This window comes from Oncorhynchus mykiss, chromosome 23 (assembly GCF_013265735.2).
Source record: "Oncorhynchus mykiss isolate Arlee chromosome 23, USDA_OmykA_1.1, whole genome shotgun sequence".
NCBI classification, from domain to species: Eukaryota; Metazoa; Chordata; class Actinopteri; order Salmoniformes; family Salmonidae; genus Oncorhynchus; species Oncorhynchus mykiss.
This window is the reverse complement of record NC_048587.1, coordinates 17,560,049-17,582,370: the sequence shown is the minus strand read 5'-3', so window position 1 is coordinate 17,582,370 and position 22,322 is coordinate 17,560,049. Positions and strand designations below refer to the sequence as shown.

Below are 22,322 nucleotides of genomic sequence, written 5' to 3'. Positions count from 1 at the left end.
TGGAATCTTGGCACTGTTAGTTGCTGCGAGAAAGCAGTAGTAAAAGGTGTGAAAGACATGCAGGCCTTTTCTTTTCTTTTTAAAACAATTTTTACACAGCGCAGCAAGCCCAAAACCTGCCCTGACCGAATCAATTATCAGAATTTGAGGCGCAGACCGCCGGGTTCCTGGCTGAGAATGAGAACTCTACTCCTGTTCAGTAATTACATCCAATATGACTGAAATTAATTGTGTTATTTCTTGTGGTGTCTTGTTGGTCCTTAAAGGGATTTGCAGATTTCCTTGCCTCTTCCCCCACATGCATAACACTGTACGATTTGATTCACACCCCGCTCACTTTTATATGATGACCTATGCTTTAACCATGTAGGCCTAAGGTGAACAGAGCACTGTGTCTTGCAGTCAGAAGAAAGCTGCTGACATTTAGGATGACGTTCCACCTGATGCTGTTATTCTTATCCCAGTTTCAGTATGTGTTAGGCCTAACTGATGACTGGTGTTTTGCATTGTCTCTCTGAACCATTTAAATTATTCTGAAAGACAGTTTGGGGATGAGGTGAACTTTACAGCCTCCACAAAGTTGTGCAGCTTGCCCAAACATGCCCATTAATCCCAATGAAAAACATGCTGAAGCCTATTATATCCCAATGCACTGCAGTGCTGAAAATTGATTTTCTAAGACTTCAATCGGTTACATGTGGGCTCCAGTATTGATTTTAATCTCCACTTCAACCAAGGTGTACAAGGTGTACTATGAACCTTCTCCAACCCACATTAGCTCACATTTTAACCCTGGAGAGCCTTTTTCCCCCATTGCGTTGTATTTTACCTCTCAATGACTCTCTGTGATTGGTATAGACCGTTAAGTAAGTTAGCCCTGATTTGTCAGAGTACCTACAGTTGAAGTCAGCAGTTTACATACACCTTAGCCAAATACATTTTAACTCATTTTTTTTTCACAATTCCTGACATTTATTCCTAGTAAAAATTCCCTGTCTTAGGTCAGTTAGGATCACCACTTTTATTTTAAGAATGTGAAATGTCAGAATAATAGTAGAGAGTGATTTATTTCAGCTTTTATTTCTTCACATTCCCAGTGGGTCAGACATTTGCATACGCTCAATTTGTATTTGGTAGCATTGCCTTTACATTTTTTAAACTTGGGTCAAACGTTTTGGGTAGCCTTCCACAAGCTTCCCGCAATAAGTTGGGTGAATTTTGGCCCATTCCTCCTGAGAGAGCTGGTGTTACTGAGTCAGGTTTGTAGGCCTCCTTGCTCGCACACACGTTGTCAGTTTTGCCCACAAATTTTCTATGGGATTGAGGTCAGGGCTTTGTGATGGCCACTCCTATACCTTGTCTTTGTTGTCCTTAAGCCATTTTGCAACAATCTTGGAAGTATGCTTGGTGTCATTGTCCATTTGGAAGACCCATTTGCAACCAAGCTTTAACTTCCTGACTGATGTCTTGTGATGTTGCTTCAATATATCATCATAATTTCCCTCATGCCATCTATTTTGTGAAGTGTCCCAGTCCCTCCTGCAGCAAAGCACCCCCACAACATGATGCTGCCACCCCCTTGCTTCACGGTTGAGATGGTGTTCTTTGGCTTGCAAGCCTCCCCCTTTTCCTCCAAACATAACGATGGTCATTATGGCCAAACAGTTCTATTTTTGTTCCATCAGACCAGAGGACATTTCTCCAAAAAGTACAATCTTTGTCCCCATGTGCAGTTGCAAACCGTAGTCTGGCTTTTTTATGGCGGTTTTGGAGCAGTGGCTTCTTCCCTGCTGAGCGGCCTTTCAGGTTATGTTGATATAGGACTCGTTTTACTGTGGAAAAATATACTTTTGTTCCTGTTTCCTCCAGCATCTACACAAGGTCCTTTGCCGTTCTTCTGGGATTGAGTTGCACTTTTCGCACCAAAGTACGTTCATCTCTAGGAGACAGAACACGTCTCCTTCCTGAGCGGTATGATGGCTGCGTGGTCCTATGGTGTTTATACTTGCGTACTATTGTTTGTAAAGATGAAGGTGGTACCTTCAGGCATTTGGAAATTGCTCCCAAGGATGACTCAGATTTGTGGAGGTCTACAATTTTTTTCTGAGGTATTGGCTGATTTCTTTTGATTTTGATTTTCCCATAATGTCAAGCAAAGAGGCACTGAGTTTGAAGGTAGGTCTTGAAATTCATCCACAGGTACACCTCCAATTGACTCAAATTATGTCAATTAGCCTATCAGAAGCTTCTAAAGCTATGACCTCATTTTCTAGAATTTTCCAAGCTGTTTAAAGGCACAGTCAACTTAGTGTATGTAAACTTCTGAACCACTGGATTTGTGATACGGTGAATTATAAGTGAACAATTGTTGGAAAAATGACTTGTCATGTACAAAGTAGATGTCCTAACCAACTTGTTAACAAGACATTTGTGGAGTTGTTGAAAAACAAGTTTTAATGACTCCAACCTAAGTATATGTAAGCTTCTGACTTCAACTATATGTCGGAGCATAACAACATACTGTTACTGTTGAAACCATTTTCAAAATTCGTTCATACTCCCTTATTTTACTGGCGACCTCTCGGAAGAGTTACCAGATCAGGAAGTTAGCTCCCTATCCATCCGGGAATCCCACACTCCATAAATCCCAATCTGGTGACATTTGTATCGAAACATGAACAAATAATTAAATCAGCAATTCACATATCACAATCAATTTGGAGTAACTGTCATCCCTATTTATTTTTCCTTCTACATGCAGACTGAACAAAGTGCATTTGTATATTTACCCAAAGACCAGGACCCCAGGGAACTGGTAACTTTCTCTTCAAATACATGATTCCCATTGTGATTCAAAAACATGTTAAATCAAGAATAACCGCATTCGAATAACCAATCAACTTAGAATTACAACTCTTGATAACTCCATAAGGAAATTATAGTATCTCATAAAGCAATGGTAAAATTGAACAGAAACTGGTGTTTCTCATTCATTTTATAATTAAATCTCACCTGTTTCTATCATTTCTAGTGAGATTTGTCAGGCTTTACCAGAAAGTCAGGATACAGGGCATTCGACACCATTAAATATTTCCTATCTCTTTACTTTTCCTGTCCTTCAGAAACCATTTAAAAACCTTCCAAACATTTCTATCCTTCTGCATACCCAATTTTAAAACTGAATTGAAAAGACCTCATCCAAAATAAATCCACCGTATCAACACCACCAACGCATATTTGTAACCAGTAAAGTGTGTTTTTGTGTGTGCATTTTTGACCTACGGTTTCACACATGAACAGGCCTCACTAATCTGGAACTCCATTTATAGCCCACTCCATAATTGATGTATCTTTTATTTAGTATGTACTATACTCCACAACCACCGCACCACAATGTTCATGAACTTACAAAAAAAATTAAGTTCATTTTAGGTTTAGTAACCCCTTTGCTAATTCCTCGTTACCCCTCCACCCTTTCGTACATTCTCAATCTATATCAGAATAAAACTACACAAAATGTCTCATTATAGCCCCCAAAAAAGAGTGTTTGGCCAGATTATTTAAATGTTGTTACCTCTAGAATACATTCCCCTGGCATTTGGCCTAGATTCTTCAACCCAAAATATGTTTTCCTGTGCCAATTTTAGCCAATTTCTCATCCTAAGGAATCCGTGATATTTGATCCCTGGCCTCTATTGAACAGTTGGGTAAGACGTGATCTCATACGTGTTCCTTCAACTAGAAACTGTAATCTCTATGAGCCGCTATCGATCGAACCGAAGCTATACACCGATATGTGACTTTTCCTCTCCTGCTACTCTCAAAAGGATTTGTTGTTGCTCTTTTGAAAAAGATGTAAAAGCTTGTTTAGCGGAATTTCCTTCGAGTACAGCAGGTTCCAGTATCACCATACACTCATTCTTCCAATGTCCGATGCTCCCTGTTTTAGATGTGAGATTATCTCCTTACGCTTCGATGTTTTGTTGCTACGTTTCTTTGTCTTACCTTGGCCATTGAAACCACTGTTGGTGACTTTCACTGTGGCTGTAATAACCCCTCGCACGTCTTGCAAAGTGAGCGGATTTATATTCCACTCAAACATCTTGCTCTATTTTATCCTCATCCCCCCACAATTGTCGTTTTGATCGCAGGTTTCAAACCTGCCATCAAAGCCGAAGTACAAATTCTATCAATGTACTCACGCACCCAGTCTCTTTGTCGCTAAGTACCTCTATTAATTCCCCATATTCGAGCCGAATTGGTAGAATGCTTGTGCGCTTATTTCAGCTACTCCATTGCTTTATTAAAATCCTCTAGCTCTGCTTGGAGAATCGGGGCCGTCTGACGCCATATGAGTAGTTATTATTCCCAAACTGTGTCTAGGGTGTTTTAGATTTCTTCACTCCCGTCTATAATACACACCTTCTATTAACTATTTTCCAAGGTAGCGCTACCCACTTCCACGGAAAATAATTAATTGGTCATGGTACTTAACACCTTGTATTAGATAGACCTTGTATTAGATACAATAGCGTCTGCAAATGCATTACTTGAGAATACGGATTACTTAAGGTCTTATTCCAGTATTGTGCCTCAAATATCACTGTTGTTGATAACCCACATTACCAAAATTATTCACACTTGTCTTCCTGTTTCCACATAATCTGTCATGGATCTCTACCCAACAGGGCATCTAACCAACCTCTCTTTATTGCTACTGCTAATACTCGTAACTCAGTGTTTGAATATCTTATTTTTCCTTTGTTTTTGTTTTACTCACTAGCTTCTAGAGCTCTCGTCTTACAAAAACTCACTGCAGCTGGGACTTTTGTCCTTTCTACAGATCTGAGGGGAAGGTCCCTAGTGGGGGTATATCCTAATACGGAACCAGCCCTACACTGTATTGTCACTCCTGGATCTCGCAGAGGAAAACCTCCACTCGGGACCTGTCCTTATGAAACCTACGCTACTCCTGATTTTTACCTGGATCTCGCAGTGGAAAACCTCCACTCGGGACCTGTCCTTATGAAACCTACGCTACTCCTGATTTTTACCTGGATCTCGCAGTGGAAAACCTCCACTCGGGACCTGTCCTTATGAAACCTACGCTACTCCTGATTTTTACCTGGATCTCGCAGAGGAAAACCTCCACTCGGGACCTGTCCTTATGAAACCTACGCTACTCCTGATTTTTACCTGGATCTCGCAGTGGAAAACCTCCACTCGGGACCTGTCCTTATGAAACCTACGCTACTCCTGATTTTTACCTGGATCTCGCAGAGGAAAACCTCCACTCGGGACCTATCCTTATGAAACCTACGCTACTCCTGATTTTTACCTGGATCTCGCAGTGGAAAACCTCCACTCGGGACCTGTCCTTATGAAACCTACGCTACTCCCGATTTTTACCTGGATCTCGCAGAGGAAAACCTCCACTCGGGACCTATCCTTATAGAACCTACCCTGCACCAGATATTTATGACAAGTCATTACACAATGGGCCTAGCGAATAAACTCAGGTTCTCTAGGTCCGTATCCTATAATTGTTCAGACTTCATCTCCCCAAGATGTCAAAATCAGTTGAAACAGGTGTAGGAACTGTGCCTTCCTTGTTTGTTGCCAGCTCCACTGATCTGGACTCTCTGGTTTGACTACAAATCGTGGTGAACCCTGCTTGCAGCACCAAGTGTTTTGGTTCTAATTCTCTGAGTAAAAAAAGTTGACGGCCGTTATGAAAGCTTAAACAATTTTATTCTTCCAAGAGGATCAATACAGCTGCATCAGACAAAACATGTTTCCACCACGACAAGTATATATAATACTCTTATTAGGTACTCCTCCTTCTCTCCAATCCTTACATCTATTATGGTTTGACAGGAAGACAAAGAAATAGGGTAATAAACCATCATTTCTCCCTTAAGGGGATCTGACCTGACCTCAACCCTCTCATTTGCCTAATCCAAAGATGTCCACCCATATCCCTACAGCAATCCTGTGACTTCCTCCCGTCCACCCAGCACATTCCAAAGCCATCTGGCTCCTACAGATAACCATTCACTTCTGACGTAAAAACCAGTCTCTAGTAAAGCAATATACCAAGTTTAACCCAGAATCCAACACTTCCAGACAAAGTTCCATCCAAGCAAAAAATGTGTTATCAAGGCTAAATGTATTATCAAGGCCTTCTCCTTTCGTGTCGGATTCTGACAAATAGAGCACAGTGAGTCACTTTGAGAAGGCACAGTGGCTGTCTAAAGTTATATATTTTTCTCAATAGAATCCGCATGATCATTCTAGAGTAGAAGAGGAAGCTAGCTAGTGTGTGGCAGCAGTCAGTCAGTCAGACTGTGTAGGAGTGAATGTAAAGGACAGAGAATGAAACAGACTCCCTTATGAGGCTTGCTTCGCACACACTGTCCCTTGAGCCCCAGCTTCGTCTGGCTTGTTACCGTATCCGAAGAGTCGGGAGATTGACAGCCCAGAGGTACTAACACCGCTGTGTTTTTCCATCCACCTTCTTTTGTTTCAGGTTATCAGTAGCCCAGAGGTTCACATGCCAAGAGAGAGAGGACGAAGAGGAAACGAAGAGGGGACACACTCAGGGCGATGAGTCTGGAGCACGCAGCATATACTCTTAAAGGTGAGGGACTATTCATATGCGATTCTCTCTATAATCCTGCTTTCGTTCTCTCTCCGTTTCTCACTCTCTCTCCCCCTCTTGCTTGCTCTCTCTACCTCCTCACAGACACACCACACACACACACACAAAGTATGCTTTCCATTCATTACTCTGTCCTTGGTTTTTCTCTCTTTCTGTATGAAATATGCACAAAATCACTCCAATTATACTGCTAAAATACACATTCATTTCCCTTCTGCACATTGTGGTGTTACTGTTTTGTGAATTGCTTTTAAGTTAAGTTTAGCGTGGCACACTGTGAACCTCCTGCTGTTTGGATGTTCTCCTATGGTTTCCACAGGGAAGAATGCTTTTCACTCATAGGTTTGAAATAGAACCGGTTTAAACAGGTTTATATATTCATACAAGAGGATTATGTAATGGTTTTCTGTTTACTTAATGTAAATGAGACCGAAGAGCCACTTCTTTTGTAAATGTTTGGTCTTTCGTTGTTGCGTTAGTACAGTAGCTCCAGCCTCATTATAATGGTGGAGAATGAAAGTCAGCCGCCCAGGTTAGACCAAGTCAAGAGCCCTCAGTGGCACGTAATGACTTGGGTTATTATTCTCTTTCCCATACGTGACGTCCTAGGAAGAAAAAAAAAAAGTATTCTTTTTTTTTCTTTTTCCATGGGCTCAGTTATATGAACCGTAGCCATCTCTTCCTCCGTTAAATTATTCAAGCTTCGCCCAAACAACACTGAACACGGCCATGTAGAGCACGCCATCGCCCAGTCCAGGTGCTTGTTAATAATAGAGCACTACCCTCACCTCAGTGGAAACATTTGTTAATTTGGGTTTTTGCAAACGACCCTCACTAGGCTCGATTTATATGTAGCTGCTTTTTCATTAGACCAATTCAGGTGACTAGTGCTGAGCAATTAGTGCTTTTTGAGGTCTGTTTGATATATATATATATATATATATATCTTTTTTTTTTTTTTTTTTTTTAAATATGGTTTTCGATGTTGATTTTTAAAAAATGTATATATATTTTTTTTTTTACGTTAAATGCACTATGCATTAAGTGGGTTGAATGTTGTAAAACAGAATAAAAAATGAAAAGTCCCATTAATGTAGTTGACTGCCCATTACTGCTTTATCACTTAGCCCTAATTTATTAACATTACTTTAATAAGATATTTCAGTTGTGTATATTGTTTTGTTTCATTCCAAGTCATCTCATCTCTATATGGCTGCTGCCTTGACTGTCTGACAAATCACTATTTTAGTTGTTCTTCAAAGTAAATAAGGCATACTGTTATGACTGCTGAATACCAACTATTAATCACTTAGATCACGTATTTTCAGGTGGAGATGCATCTGCTCTCCCTCGAACACGTGCTCTCTTCTCTCCCTCTCCGTGTTTGCCCCACACAGACCAGACAAGTAGGCGCGCAATGGTTTATGGTGATTATAGTTAATTACCACATTTTCTGCGCTATACTATGTAGCATATTGGCCTGTTGGAAACTACAACTCCCTACTACATCGCACAGTTTGAGCTTGATCCAATTCATCTTTAGAGAAACTGCGCATTGAGCTGACGAGAAAAAAACTGAACAAAATGGAATTCAAATAATTAAACCGATGTTGGTCAATTAGCTGTTTAAAAACCGAAAGATTGCTGAAATGTCGGTTAATCGCTTAGCACTACTGAGTACACAAGGTGTGTGCCTTCATCTCGCCCCTAAAACTACCCAATTATTGCCTCGGCACCAACAGCTGCTCTAATTGGTCGCTATATTGGGTTGAGGCAAAATGGCGGTACAATCAATTAATTAAACTTTGTTAGTCGAGCACAATTTTCACAAAGTAATTTGTTACAGAAAGTTCAACAAAGCCAAGGCCTTAAACTCCCAAGAGCAAGCCTTAGAAAAACTCTCCCAGAAGAAAGGAAGAAACCTGGCAAGGAACCAGATATAGGGGCGAGTCCATCTTCCTCGATTCAGCTGTTCAGGTAATGTCAGTTAAGGTCAGTCAATTGTCCTCTTAAAAGCAGTCAATAGAAGGCTGAAAATAGAAGGATGTTGGACAGAGCAGGGTGACCACTGGTAACTGGATGCTAGACATGGAGTTAAGAGCCATCTAACGAGACACATTCGCACAAAATGACAGCAGGGGTTGCACCGATAAGGAGGAGCAACATCCCATCAGTTATAAACAGAGTGCTGCCAGGGCAGAGGCAAAGGAAACACATCACCGTTAGGGTTCTCCTAAACCAACCCCGCTGTTCAGGGTGGCCGTAAAGATGGCTCTTAAAATAATAATTCTATTTCTATGGCTCATAACATCATAAAGCTCTGTGGTAGTGCTCTTCCCATAGCTGTGCCCTAAGGCTGTAAGCCTAATTTAGACTTTTAAAAATGGAATCTGATTCCCTAATGTTGACTGGCTTGTTCAATAGTAAATGAGCCCTTTCTAAAACACTGTGGGTGACCTTGGAGAGGACGACACTATGGCTGTGTTTAGACAGTCAACACAATTCTTATTTTTGTCACTAATTGGTCAATCGCATCAATCTTTTCACATTAGCTCTTTTCCAGAGCTGATCTGATTGGTCAAAAGACCAATTAGTGAAATCAAGATCAAGATCAGAATTGGGCTGCTTGTGTAAAAGCAGCCTGTGTTCCATTTTCTCCTAGTTTGTAATCATCATGATTTTCAATAAAGTAAAATATCACACACTGCTGTGTGCCACTTTTTAGAAGCAGCCCTCTTTACTGTCTCTGGTCCTCAGATAAATATGAACCCCTGCCGGTTAGCCATGGCACTGTGAAGATTTTATTAAAACATGGAATACTTTATGATGAGTAATGGCCTTGCTGTGTCTCAGCCTGTGGGGTAGATACGATGATGGTGGTCTGAGGTAGTGCCATTGGAGAGTGTGAGACTGTGTTGGAACTGAAGTTTGTGTGTGTTTGTGCGCATACGTGTTTGCACTTTGCAGACTTGTGTGTGTCTGTATGCGCATGAGGCTGTATTCAACAGCACCACCGGCTGATTGTCACTCATGGCTGGCGGCCATCGCACAGGCCTTCATGTGTTATTCCCCCTGCAGGGCTTGCTTATCCACAGCAAAAGGCCCTGAACGGCACAAAAGAAAGAGCACTTTTACACTGAATAAATATTGTATTGGATCAGGTCAAGGCAGATAGACTCTGAGAGAACAGAAGAGGCAGTGGAAAATATTTAACTGGAAAGCTGTAGTTGCCAGTAAACCATTTAAAATGTTGTTTTAAGCTGGATTTATTTAGAAAAATAAATAAATATATATATAGCCTTCAAGAGATCTTACAGCAATATGAAACACTCGCTGTGTTAAACTAGAGTATTCTCCATTTAACTAGAGTATTCTCCATTCTCCATTTAAACACGCTACCGGACACCGGTATTTACATTTTGTGCGGCCTTTTGAGCATGCATTCTATTATAGGTGAATAGTTGAAACGCACACCTTGAGCAAAAAGTTATTTTTGTTGGCATTTACGTATGTCCCCATTACCAGTAAAACATCATCAATGCGTATTTCTTTCACTTACTTGCTGTGCTGTTTCATTGTTCATTTGTTCAGTCGTTTCATTCTCAACCCGGATTTCCTCATACATGTCAAGCAGTGAAGTGTCATCTCTGTTTTTCACGTGCGCCGAATACAACCGGTGTAGACCTTAGAGCGAAATGCTTACATACAAGCTCTTAACCAACAGTGCAGTTTTTAAGTTAAAAAAAGGTATGAAGTAAACAATAGATAAGTAAATAAGTAAATAAAAAAAACATAAAAAATAACAGTAGCGAGGCTATATACAGGTGGTACTGGTACAGAGTCAATGTGCGGGTGCACCGGTTAGTTGGGCTATTTGAGGAAATATGTACATGTAGGATAAGTTAAAGTGACTATGCATAGAGGATAAACAAAGTAGCAACGGCTTAAAAGAATGGTTGTTGGGTGGGTGGCAGGAAACAATGCATAGTTTGGGTAGCCATTTGATTAGCTGTCATGGGTCCTCTAACTCGGTGCGCACTGTCACTGTCCATTTCCATCTTCCATCGAGCTGAGTTTAACATTTCACCTGAACTCTGTTTCTAGTCTGCATCGAAGTAGCGGTCCAGGTACCTAGCATTGAGGATGGTGGCGACACAGTAAAGACACTGTTGCCGAGAATTGAATGTTCATTGCTCTGCCTCCAATGTCGTTTTAGAGAATTTGGCAGTACGTCCAACCAGCCTCACAAACACAGACCACGTATAACCACGCCAGAAAAGGACTTCCACCTCCAACTTCTTTACCTGCGGGATAGTCTGATACCAGCCACCCGGACACCTGATGAAACTGAGGAGTATTTCTGTCTTATTTTAAAGCCCCTTTGTTTGGAAAAACGAATAGTGATTGGCTGAGCCTTTCTCCCAAGTGGGTGGACCTGGCTCCTAAGTGGGTGGGCCTATGCCTTCCCAGGCGAACCCATGGCTGCGCCCCTGCCCAGTCATGTGAAATCCGATTTCCTTACATGACCTGTAACTCAGTAAAATCGTAGACATTTTTTGCATGTTGCGTTTTATATATTTGTTCAGTATATAACTGCCACCAAATCAACGGTAATTGAAGATCAGAAAAGTGGAGCACTGAATGTTGTGGGAAGAGTCCTGCTGTCAACCATGTGTGAATTTCCACTTATGTCACACTGCTCAATATTTGATTGAACATTTTCATGAGGGGGCCTCAGAACAGTTTTGAGTGTGTGAAAAGTTCTTGGATTTTCAGTGACCCATTTTTGAAACCTGTTATCATTGTGAACAATGTCACTCAAATCCCAGTGGACGTCATTACAGAATGTTTGTAGGGTTGTCTCAGGTGAGTGAGTCCCCTGGTGCTTCACGATTCTAGAGGAGGGAACCCAGCATAGCAGCACATGCACGGAATCCTATCACGTGTGAAATGAAATCGCTAACTATTGGCTACTTTTCTCTAACACTTTGATCTAAATTCAGCCTGCTCCTTTGTGTGTTTCAGAATGCCTGTGACTTAGGAACCTGTGGATGAGGACATCGCTGGAATAACTTGGGTATGGCGCTTATTTTTCGTAGAATCATTATATCTAGATTGATTTCAGTACAGTATGTTTAGCTGTGTGGGTTTAACAAAATAAAATCACAGTGCAGTTATCACAACCATATTATGTACCTTGTTATAGCCTAACTAGACGATAGGCTATAAAGGCCTGGGGAAAGTTGTGTAATTTTAAATAAAATCAGAGCGTAAGAGGCGAACTTTAGGTTACTTTGGTAAATTTGCGAGGAATGCAAGTCAAGATATTGCGAGAGGGAGATTACCAAGAATTTTTAAAAACCTTTTATTTAACTAAGCATGTCAGTTAAGAACAAATTCATATTTACAATGATGGCCTACCGGGGAACAGTGGGTTAACTGCCTTGTTCAGGGGCAGAACGACAGATTTCTACCTTGTCAGCTCAGGGATCTAGCAACCTTACTGGCCCAATGCTCTAACCACTAGGCTACCTGCCGCCCCGAAATATACAGTGCATTAGAATAGTGCATTAGAAAAGTGCACAGTGCATTCAAACCCCTTGACTTTTTCCACATTTTTTGTTACTCTAAAATGTATTTAAAGCTTTTTTTCCCTCGTCAATCTACAATCTACACCCATAATGACAAAGCCAAAACAGGTTTATAGATTTTTTTGCAAATGTATAATTTTTTAAAATCGCATTTACATAAGTATTCAGACCCTTTACTCAGTACTTTGTTGAAGCACCTTTGGCAGTGATTACAGCCTTGAGTCTTCTTGGGTACGACGCTACAAGCTTGGCACACCTGTATTTAGGGAGTTTCTCCCATTCCTCTCTGAAGATCTTCTCAAGCTCTGTCAGGTTGGATGAGGAGTGTTGCTGCACAGCTATTTTCAGGTCTCTCCAGAGATGTTCGATTGGGTTCAAGTCCGGGCTCTGGCTGGGCCACTCAAGAACATTCAGAGACTTGTCCCGAAGCCACTTCTGCATTGTCTTGGCTGTGTGCTTAGGATCGTTGTCCTGTATGAAGGTGAACCTTTGCTCCAGTCTCAGGTCCTGAGCCCTCTGAAGCAGGTTTTCATCAATAATATCTCTGTACTTTGCTTCATTCATCATTCTGGCTAGTCTCCCAGTCGCTGCTGCAGAAAAACATCCCCACAGCATGATGCTACCACCACCATGTTTCACCATAGGGATGGTGCCAGGTTTCCTCCAGACGTGACGCTTGGCATTCAGGCCAAAGAGTTCCATCTTGGTTTCATCAGACCAGAGAGTCTTGTTTCTCATGGTCTGAGAGTCTTTAGGTGCCTTTTGAGAAACTCCAAGCGAGATGTCATGTGCCTTTTTACTGAGGTGTGGCTTCCGTATGGCCTCTCCACCATAAAGGCCTGATTGGTGAAGTGCTACGGAGATGGTTGTCCTTCTGGAAGGTTTTCCCATCTCCACAGAGGAACTCTGGAGCTCTGTCAGTGACCATCGGGGTCTTGGTCACCTCCCTGACCAAGGCCCTCCTCCCCCGATTGCTCAGTTTGGCCGGGTGGCCAGCTCTAGGAAGAATCTTGGTTGTTCCAAACTTCTTCCATTTATGAATGATGGAGGCCACTGTGTTCTTGGGGACCTTCAATGCTGCAGAAATGTTTTGGTACCCTTCCCCAGATCTGTGCCTTGGCACAATCCTGTTTCGGAGCTGTGGGACATTATATAGACAGGTGTGTGTGCTTTTTCAATCATGCCCAATCAATTGAATTTACCAGAGCTGGACTTCAATCGTTTTTTTTTAACATCTCAAGGATGATCAATGGAAACAGGATGCACCTGAGCTCAATTTAAAGTCTCATAGCAAAGGGTCTGAATACTTATATAAATAAGGTATTTCTGTTTTTTATTTTTAATATCAATCATATATTTATGAAGCCCTTTTTACATCAGCCGATGTCACAAAGTGCTGTACAGAAACCCAGCCTAAAACCCCAAACAGCAAGCAATGCAGATGTAGAAGCACAGTGGCTAGGAAAATCTCCCTAGAAAGGCTAAACCTAGAGAGGAACCAGGCTCTGAGGGACGGCCAGTCCTTTTCTGGCTGTGCCGGGTGGAAATTATAACAGTACATGGCCAAGATGTTCAAACGTTCATAGATGACCAGCAGGGTCAGATAATAATAATCACAGTGGTTGTAGCGGGTGCAACAGATCAGCACCTCAGGAGTAAATGTAATGCTTTTCATAGCCGAGCATTCAGAGTTAGAGACAGCAGGTGCGGTGGAGTAAGCGAGTCGAAAACAGTAGGTCCGGGACAAGGTAGCACGTCCAGTGAACAGGTCATAGTTCTACAGCTGCACCATCAGCATCCTGACTGGTTTGTTCACTGCTGGTATGGCAACTGCAAGGCATCCAACTGCAAGGCACTACAGAGGGTAGTGCGAATGGCCCAGTACATCACTGGGACCAAGCTTCCTGCCATCCAGGACCTCTATACCAGGCGGCGTCAGAGGAAGGCCCAAAATATTGTCAAAGACTCCAGCCACCCTAGTCATAGACTGTTCTCTCTGCCAAGCACGGCAAGCGGTACTGGAGCGACAAGTCTCGGTCCAAGAGGCTTCTAAACAGCTTCTACCCCCAAGCCATAAGACTCCTGAACATCTAATCAAATGGCTACCCAGACTATTTGCATTGCCCCCCCCCCCCCCCCCCTCTTTTACACCGCTGCTACTCTCTGTTATTATCTATGCATAGTCACTTTAATAACTCTACCTACATGTACATATTACCTTAACTAACCGTCTACACATTGACTCTGTACCGGTACCCCCCTGTATATAGTCTCGCTATTGTTATTTCATTGCAGCTCTTTAATTACTTGTTATTTTTATTTATTTAAAACTTCATTGATGTTTAGGGGCTCGTAAGTAAGCATTTCACTGTTGTATTCATCACATGTGACTAATAAAATGTGATTTGAAGACAGGAGAAATACTCAAAATATAAGACTGACCCTAACCCCCCGATACACAAACTATTGCAGCATAAATACTGGAAGCTGAGACCGGAGGGGTCGGGAGACACTGGCCCCATCCGATGATACCCCCTGACAGGGCCAACCAGGCAGGATACAAACCCACCCACTTTGCCAAAACACATCCCCCACACCACTAGAGGGATATATTCAAACCACCAACTTACTACCCTAAGACAAGGCTATATCCCACGAAGATCTCCCCCACGGCATGAACCCAATGGGGGCGCCAACACGGACAGCAAGATCATGTCAGTGACTCAGCCCACTCAAGTGACGCACCCCTCCTAATGTGCAAACATTTCTATAAACCTGTTTTCACTTTGTCATTTTGGGGTATTGTGTGTAGATTGCTGAGGAATTGTTATTTATTTAATACATTTTGGAATAAGGCTGTGAAGTAACAAAATGTGGAAAAAGTCAAGGGGTCTGAATACTTTACAAAGGCACTGCATGTGCACGGTTCTTTCTGCCTGCAACCCTCCCCTCTCTCCCTTGCGATGGCTCGCCAGCTCTTTCTCTTTGCTTATGATGCGAGTGTGTGTTAAGTTTTCATTCTGTGCTTGTAGAATATCCTATTCATTGATGAAAGGCCCTGCTGTACTGAAGTTGCAAAACATTGCAAGCCAAGAAATTGTGAGATACAGCGTTTGTTTGCCGATAGATAGGCCTAGTACATGGTTCTGACGCAGTCTGTCTGGTGGCCGAGCTGCCTATACTGTGCCCCTCCCCTCTCTCTCCATCCCTAGCTAGCTTGCTATGAATGATGCAGGTGTTTGTTCTTGGAAGTACGGCAACTAATCAGTCTCCTCCGTACCCAAAATACTGAATCTTAGGAGTCAATTCCTTGTGGACTCGAATCTTGACACTCAGAAATGGGAGTCGACGTGCAAGAAGTTGGAGTCAATTATTTTGGAGTCGACTCTCCATCGTTGTTAACAGTTGGAAAAATGGCAGAGAAAGGCAAGCGACAGCAGTGAAGTCTTGTATGGCAATTCTTTGAGAAGTTAAATGAGGCAGTAGTGATGCACCGATGACATTTTTGGCCGATACCAATATCCAATATTTTCCTTGCCAAAACAAAAACGATACCTATAACCGATATTAAAAATTTTAGCGGCCTTTTAAGCATTGTAGTACAGTTGAATAGTTAAAACACACATGGATGCAGAGGTCTAAAGCACTGCATCTCAGTGCAAGAGGCGTCACTACAGTCCCTGGTTCGAATCCAGGCTGTATCACATCCGGCCGTGATTGGGAGTCCCATAGGGCAGCGCACAATTGGCTCAACGTCCTCCGGGTTTGGCCGGGGTAGGCCGTCATTGTTAATAAGAATTTGTTCTTAACTGACTTGACCAGTTAAATAAAGGTTACACGCACACCACACTGACCAAAAAGTTATTTTGTTGGCATTTACGCATGTCCCTGTTACCAGTAAAACAATCAAAACCTATTTCTTTCAATTTACTTGCTGTGCTGTTTCATTGTTAATTTGTTTAGTCATTTCAGTCTGAACCAGGATTTCTATGGAACGCCGTTTGGGTCTTTGCGTGTCAAAAAAGATACACTATTTGACGTGTCAAATAACACTATTTGACCAATCAGGACCTGAATATGACAGCACATCACATAATTTAACGCGTTCATTAATTTTCTACGTAGTTAATGCACATTGATTTACGCTGTCACAACAGTTAATCGATAAGTATGCTAGGATGCTGGTAAAGTTACCTCACACACCTACAGTGCTGGTCATAAAAAAGCTAGCTAGCTCATGGATGCAAACAATGTTCTTCCCCATAAACATAGCAAAATTACACAATTTGATATAGTAGCATAGCTAGGTGTCATCTAAAATAACCCTAATTTATAAGACAGTTATTTGATTAATGGTGGTTTTACCCATCTATGTGAAGCTAGCAACAATGAGGATTAGCCACAATAGTGAACTTTGCAGTTAGCCTTAAATCAAAGTATGGCATAATTCTACTATTTGTATTCATTTGCATCACTGTCAATTAAATACTTTTATTTTGAAGACAAACTGCAAATTCCACTATTGTGCCTAATACGTATTGTGGCTAGCTTCACATCACATAACCCGGTCCGGTCGAGCCTCACTTGCCAGATGAAGCTAGCTGGCTGCTTATAACGTTAGCTTTGGGCAAAAGGGTTAAGTAGCTGGCTAGCTATTTATTTTCATGAACTGAAGTTAATTTTCAATAGGCGAACAAGTGGCAACCTAGCTAATACTTACTCACAAGGATTCCTAAATCATTGGTAAGAATAATGAAAATGACTGCAGTTTCTGCTGGTCATTGTTTTCAGGCTGGTTGTATTGGTGCTAGCTAGGTACCAAGCTAAAGCTAGCTACCCCAGAAGTTGCGGTCGAACAAATTATGCTTTATTACCAACGCGGTATTGTAAACACATTTGTTTGTGGCCGGTGTTTGCAGACTTCTTTTTTTTTTACAGCTTTGACAGTGCTACTGTATATTATTTGACACACAATGACCCAAACGACGTTCCATAGTATGTATGTTGACAAGCTAATAGCAGTGACTCTCTTACTGTGTAACTCCAGTAGGGCAACGTCTGAAAAATAGCGCACTTGGTAGTGTGTACTGGTGCTCGACCAGTCGGTGAAAGCCAACATCACCCACGACAGAGAACGGTTGATTGTCAAGGGCAATGAATTCCATTATCTTGGCAATGGATTTCACCTTTGAGTTGTCTCGCTGAAATGTTCTTATTCTTTCAAATGACTGCTGGACTTGTTGACTGCTCACTCCACACAGCAGACATTGTGGGCTAGGTTAGGAATGCTGTGTTGCATGTGTAGCGCAACATTTTACGTGGCATCATTACATCATGTAATATAGGTATCCACGTCAGCTTTGACATCGGTTTTGCACATCTTCGTTAAACTAGACATCGTTCCGATGTTGGCATTTTTAACTAATTTTGGCCGACTCCAATATGTTCACCGATATATTGTGCACACTACTTTGCAGGAATGGTAGTACAGGTGCAAAGCTTAAACTTTTTGAAAGGGACGCAGTGTGAGACCCAAACCGTTGCTGGCAGCAGGATTGTGAATTGAGACGTGGAATTTTCTGACCTTTTCGTATGGTTTTGATGAAAAACTGATGATTACAAAAAAAGGCGGTTTAAACGTGAAGATATTTTCCATTTGTCACATCCCTATTATGTATCTGCTCCTGTGTGTCATTATTTTAAGGTGGAAGAGCTGCGTTTTCCCATAATGATGATGCCGTTTAGTTTTTTTCAAGTCGTTTTAGAAAATGGGATCTTGTGGTGTGAAAATATATATCAATGTATATCAATGTAAAATGTAAAAAAAAAATAATAAAAAAAAATATATATATATATATATATATATATATATATATATATATATATATATATATATATATATATATATATATATATATATATATTTTACATTGATATATATTTTCACACCACAAGATCCCATTTTCTAAAACGACTTGAAAAAAACTAAACGGCCTATATATATATATATATATATATATATATATTTTTTTTTTTAAAAACATATTTTACATTGCTTATATTACCATAAATAAAACAATGAATGTTTTATGGTGTGCGAGTGTTGCGCCTTTTCCTTTTCAATGATGTTGGCTTGTGGCATCTATTTAATCTCTTGCAGCATGTCAGTATCATCATGCATCAGCTCAGAATAGTTTATTAGATTTCATGTCACGTACACAAGTATGTCAGTGACTAGGCTTTGCTATAGTGTGCTATAGTCAATTTGACTTTGTTCTAAATACCGCTGTACCTGCTAGCAACTAGTATTGAGATGTCATCCTCCTTTAATCAGAATCCTTTCATTTGATGTGCTGTAATTTCAGACATACACTCACGGTTCCTTTACCTGACTGGCTCTGTGCTGTAATTGTGTCTGATCATTCATTCCAAGGCTGATTTAACTCATGCACTCATTTACTCAGACCCCCTGTGTCTCATTCAAGTACTGTCTTTAGGGAAATGGCATTCCAAAATGTTCATGTTCCAATTGAGGGCTGTCACTTCAGATTCACTGTAAGTGATTTCATCTCTGATAAGCTGAAGTTTGACTTCCTTTTCTAAGATATCCTAAACTTGGTCAGTTATAATAATGGTGTTTTTCAGGCAGCGCTTTAACTTAGAAGACCCATCAGGAAAAAAAATACTGATTTGGGGGATTTTCACAAAATGTAATGAATTGAATGGTCATTTGGAGGATGGATTGTTGACGTTTGACATTTTGTATCTAAAAGCATAATTGAGAAATAATTAATCGATGTTGGCATATGACATTTTGGCCTTACCCAGGCCTCCTTTAAGACTCCATAATGTTTTATCTCTCTGCAATCTTACTCCATGTCATTGACCTTTCTGATTTTGTCTGTATTCTAGCATCGCAACTTTATATAGAATTGGAAAACAAGACATAGCGGTGATTGGCTTTCCTCCATCTTTTTTTGTTTTTGCTTGCCCGGATAAAATTACATGCAGAACTATGTTTCATGAACGGAAGATAATCAAGCAAACATCTGCTCCTCAGTTGGCAATGGTGGTTGTGTGAAATTTGCATAAAGTAGAGCTCAACTTTTTCTACTGCTCTGCTAGCAGGGTTCTCACCTCTCACCTTCCCACAATCCCCTGCACATTTCTCAGCGTGCCCTCGCTGAAAATGAATGGGGGCAGTACTTCTCTTGCTGACGCCGTATCTGGTAAAAACACGCTGTTAGACTGAAGAGGGGGTTGAGACCTTACTATATTCCACAATAACGTTTTCCGAATCATTATTTATTTCAGAATGCTTTCATTAGGGATACAAATGGTTGTCCTTCAATCTACCTTTTTTTCTATCTGAACCTCCTGAAATTATTTCTATGGCTTACACTGCAATGAGTGCATCAGACTGGCATAAGCAACATTGTATAATGGATATAGAGAGGACTACAGTATCCTAGTCTGTGCTGGCAGGAAGCATAGGCAGCTCTATGGTATTTCTCCACTCACTGGCAATTGGATCCACAGGGCTATAGAGTGACTCAGCGGAAGCCAAGTTATCAATCAGAATGGATATAGTGACGCGTCCTTCTCTTGTTCAGCTTTAAGCTTTTTAGTCATTTATGACCACTAGTGTGGGTGTCGGTGTGCCTGTGTTCCTAAAAGTGCCTTCCGGTGCATCAGTGTGTGTTTGTGGTCCATGGTTTAGATTTTGGTAGGAAATGAATCCACACCCCCCCCCCTCCCCTAACGAATGTGGCTTGTTTTCCCGTTCTATACTTAGCCCACTATAATCAATTCTGCCAGCCCGTGGACTGGAGTTTAAGAGTTCCTCTATTGGAAACACACTTCTGCTTGTAATCAATCGTAGGCTTGAGGGCATGCTCAGATTTTCCTCTCTTTCTATTGCACATATACACATACTCTGCAGGCAGAATTCTGAGAGCAGATATTTTAAAAGCCCTCCACATCACAACACATAAATTGACATGTGTATGATGTTCATTTGAAGTGGCATCCCAAACCCCTCCCTCCACTCTCCACCACTAACAGTCTGCACCAGGCAGCCACTTTCTTTACTGTCCAATGCTGCTGCTCTCAAAGCCCTATTGATTCAAACCACTTTTTCGTTGCAGCCACTTTAGGAGAGAGCGAGAGCGGCAGAGTAGAGAGCCAGGGAGAGAGAGAATGGTTGTGTGAGAGAGGGAGAGAAAGACTGGGGAACTGGACACAGACCTTTACAGCTGGCTTTTTGCACAGAGCAGGACTCAGGGCTGCTGCTACTTCCACCGCATCTAATGCTTGTCTCTTGGCAGGAATAACAGAACGGACAGACAGACGGACGCTGAACGCCAAGGATGACGAGCGCTGCCCCGGCCAGGAAGCCGTACCGCAAGGCTCCGCCTCAGCACCGTGAGACACGAAACAGCCTGCCCTTGTTTCGAGAGGACCTTAGTGGGAGCACGCTGCCTGCCCACACCGCTGGCCCCAACCTGCCTGACCCCTGCCAGGTAATTCGCATTCCAAACCATACCCCAGGTTTTCAGCGATCAAGGTTCACAGACCCCTACCCGAAATGCCCAGTTAGTCCTGAGGGCCGCAATATATTCTCCCCCTCCTGGTCTCTGCTCTCAGACAGCGAACTGGACGTCTCCAGCCTGTCTAGCCTGGAGCTTACCGTCCTGCCCCCACCCCGCATCTTCAGCCATGGAGGCATCACCGTGGGCGTCACTGCCAACCAGACAGCCAGGGATCTACAGGGGACGAGCCACTTCTTGAGCCGCAGTGAGGGCTTACTCGCTCTATCTGGAGACGAGGACCTCAGCTCAGAGGACTCCCAGCGAGGTGGCCACTCCGCCTCCATAGCCCAGTCCAGTCGTAGCATGGAGCGCTCGCTGGCCTTCAAGGACAATGCAGAGATCCTGGTGCCCAGAGGTGGTCAGCACCACCAGCAGACATCCTTCCAGAGACCGGCCCTCCCTCCTAAGGGGATCCTAAAGCAGCCCAACCAGCTGGGCGCCCACTTCTCAGACCTCAGGAAGTCCAAGTCTGTTGAATTGCTGGGCCAGAGCCGTGGCCGGAAACCTGAGAGCAAGTCTCTGGACAGGGAGACTGAGAGGAAGGATCTGGGCAAGACCTCTTCTATCAGACAGGTTTCCCCATCTTCTACCTCATCCAGCTCAGCACCCTCAGAGAGAAAGATACAGTTTCTGGAAAATAAGTTGAAATTCTCCAACTTCCTGAATGATGTCACCACTAGGGTCATCTGCCCTGCCAGAATGCAGATGCTGGGTGGAAAAAAGCAAGAGGCCCCAAGACCAGCTAAGGGTAACCAGCACCAGGCACAGAATGCCCCCCAGACTCCTGAAGTGAAGAAGCGAGGAGCCGAGAGGAAATCTGAGAAGAGCCGGCCGTGGGACGAGTGGTCCTCGGCGCTGAACAGGGACAGGCCTTCCAGGAAGGACAAAGAGGGCCGGCCCAAGACCTGGCGCATCCCCCTTAGGAAGGACAGCCCCGACCATGATGCAAAGAAGCGTAGGGCAGACCCTCTCAGGGCAGACCCCCATCGAGAGGGAGCAAGGCCAAAATCGGAGGGGCCCATCTACAGTCATGTGGGGGGTGGAGGGGACTCCAGCTCCCGACGCAGCAGTGAGACTGATTGGGAGGACAAGAGTCGGCAAGGGGAGCATCACCAGCAACAGCCCTCTCAGCTGGAGACCAGGACACAGCACAAAGACTCTATGAGTAGACCCACAGCTAAATACGTGCCCCAGCCTCCTCAATCTGAGAGGGAACAAGTGACAACTGTATCACAACACAGCTCTTTTTCAATTTTATCACAGATCAAGGTATGTGAGGAGAATTTCTCCTTCTTTCCCCCGTTCATTGTTGTACGCCTTCCAGAAAAATAATTGGAAGCCTTCTCAACCAATTTCTGTGTATTGTGTCGAGAGATGATTCAACCTGCGAGTTGCTTAGCTACAACTCTCGTTATATTATAAATAGAAATTACATTCGCCATTAACTGAAGGTAAGTCATCTCCCTAGATGGCTTGAAA

General features: G+C 42.5%; 1 protein-coding gene across 5 annotated transcripts in view; it reads left to right on the top strand.

The window, feature by feature from the left end:
- LOC110502357 (tight junction-associated protein 1-like) overlaps positions 1 to 22,322 on the top strand; it is a 136,229-nt gene that overhangs the window by 65,218 nt on the left and 48,689 nt on the right. For 2 of the 5 annotated variants that reach the window (XM_021580316.2, XM_036959650.1), the window contains 3 exons: positions 6,530 to 6,640; positions 11,687 to 11,738; positions 20,580 to 20,774. In XM_021580316.2, the coding sequence (XP_021435991.2) occupies positions 20,622 to 20,774 (153 nt within the window). In that variant the 5' untranslated portion in view covers positions 6,530 to 6,640; positions 11,687 to 11,738; positions 20,580 to 20,621. Of the gene's footprint in view, positions 1 to 6,529; positions 6,641 to 8,516; positions 8,639 to 11,686; positions 11,739 to 20,579; positions 20,775 to 22,322 lie in introns of those variants that run through there. The other 3 variants (XM_036959651.1, XM_036959653.1, XM_036959652.1) reach the window with 3 other exon arrangements.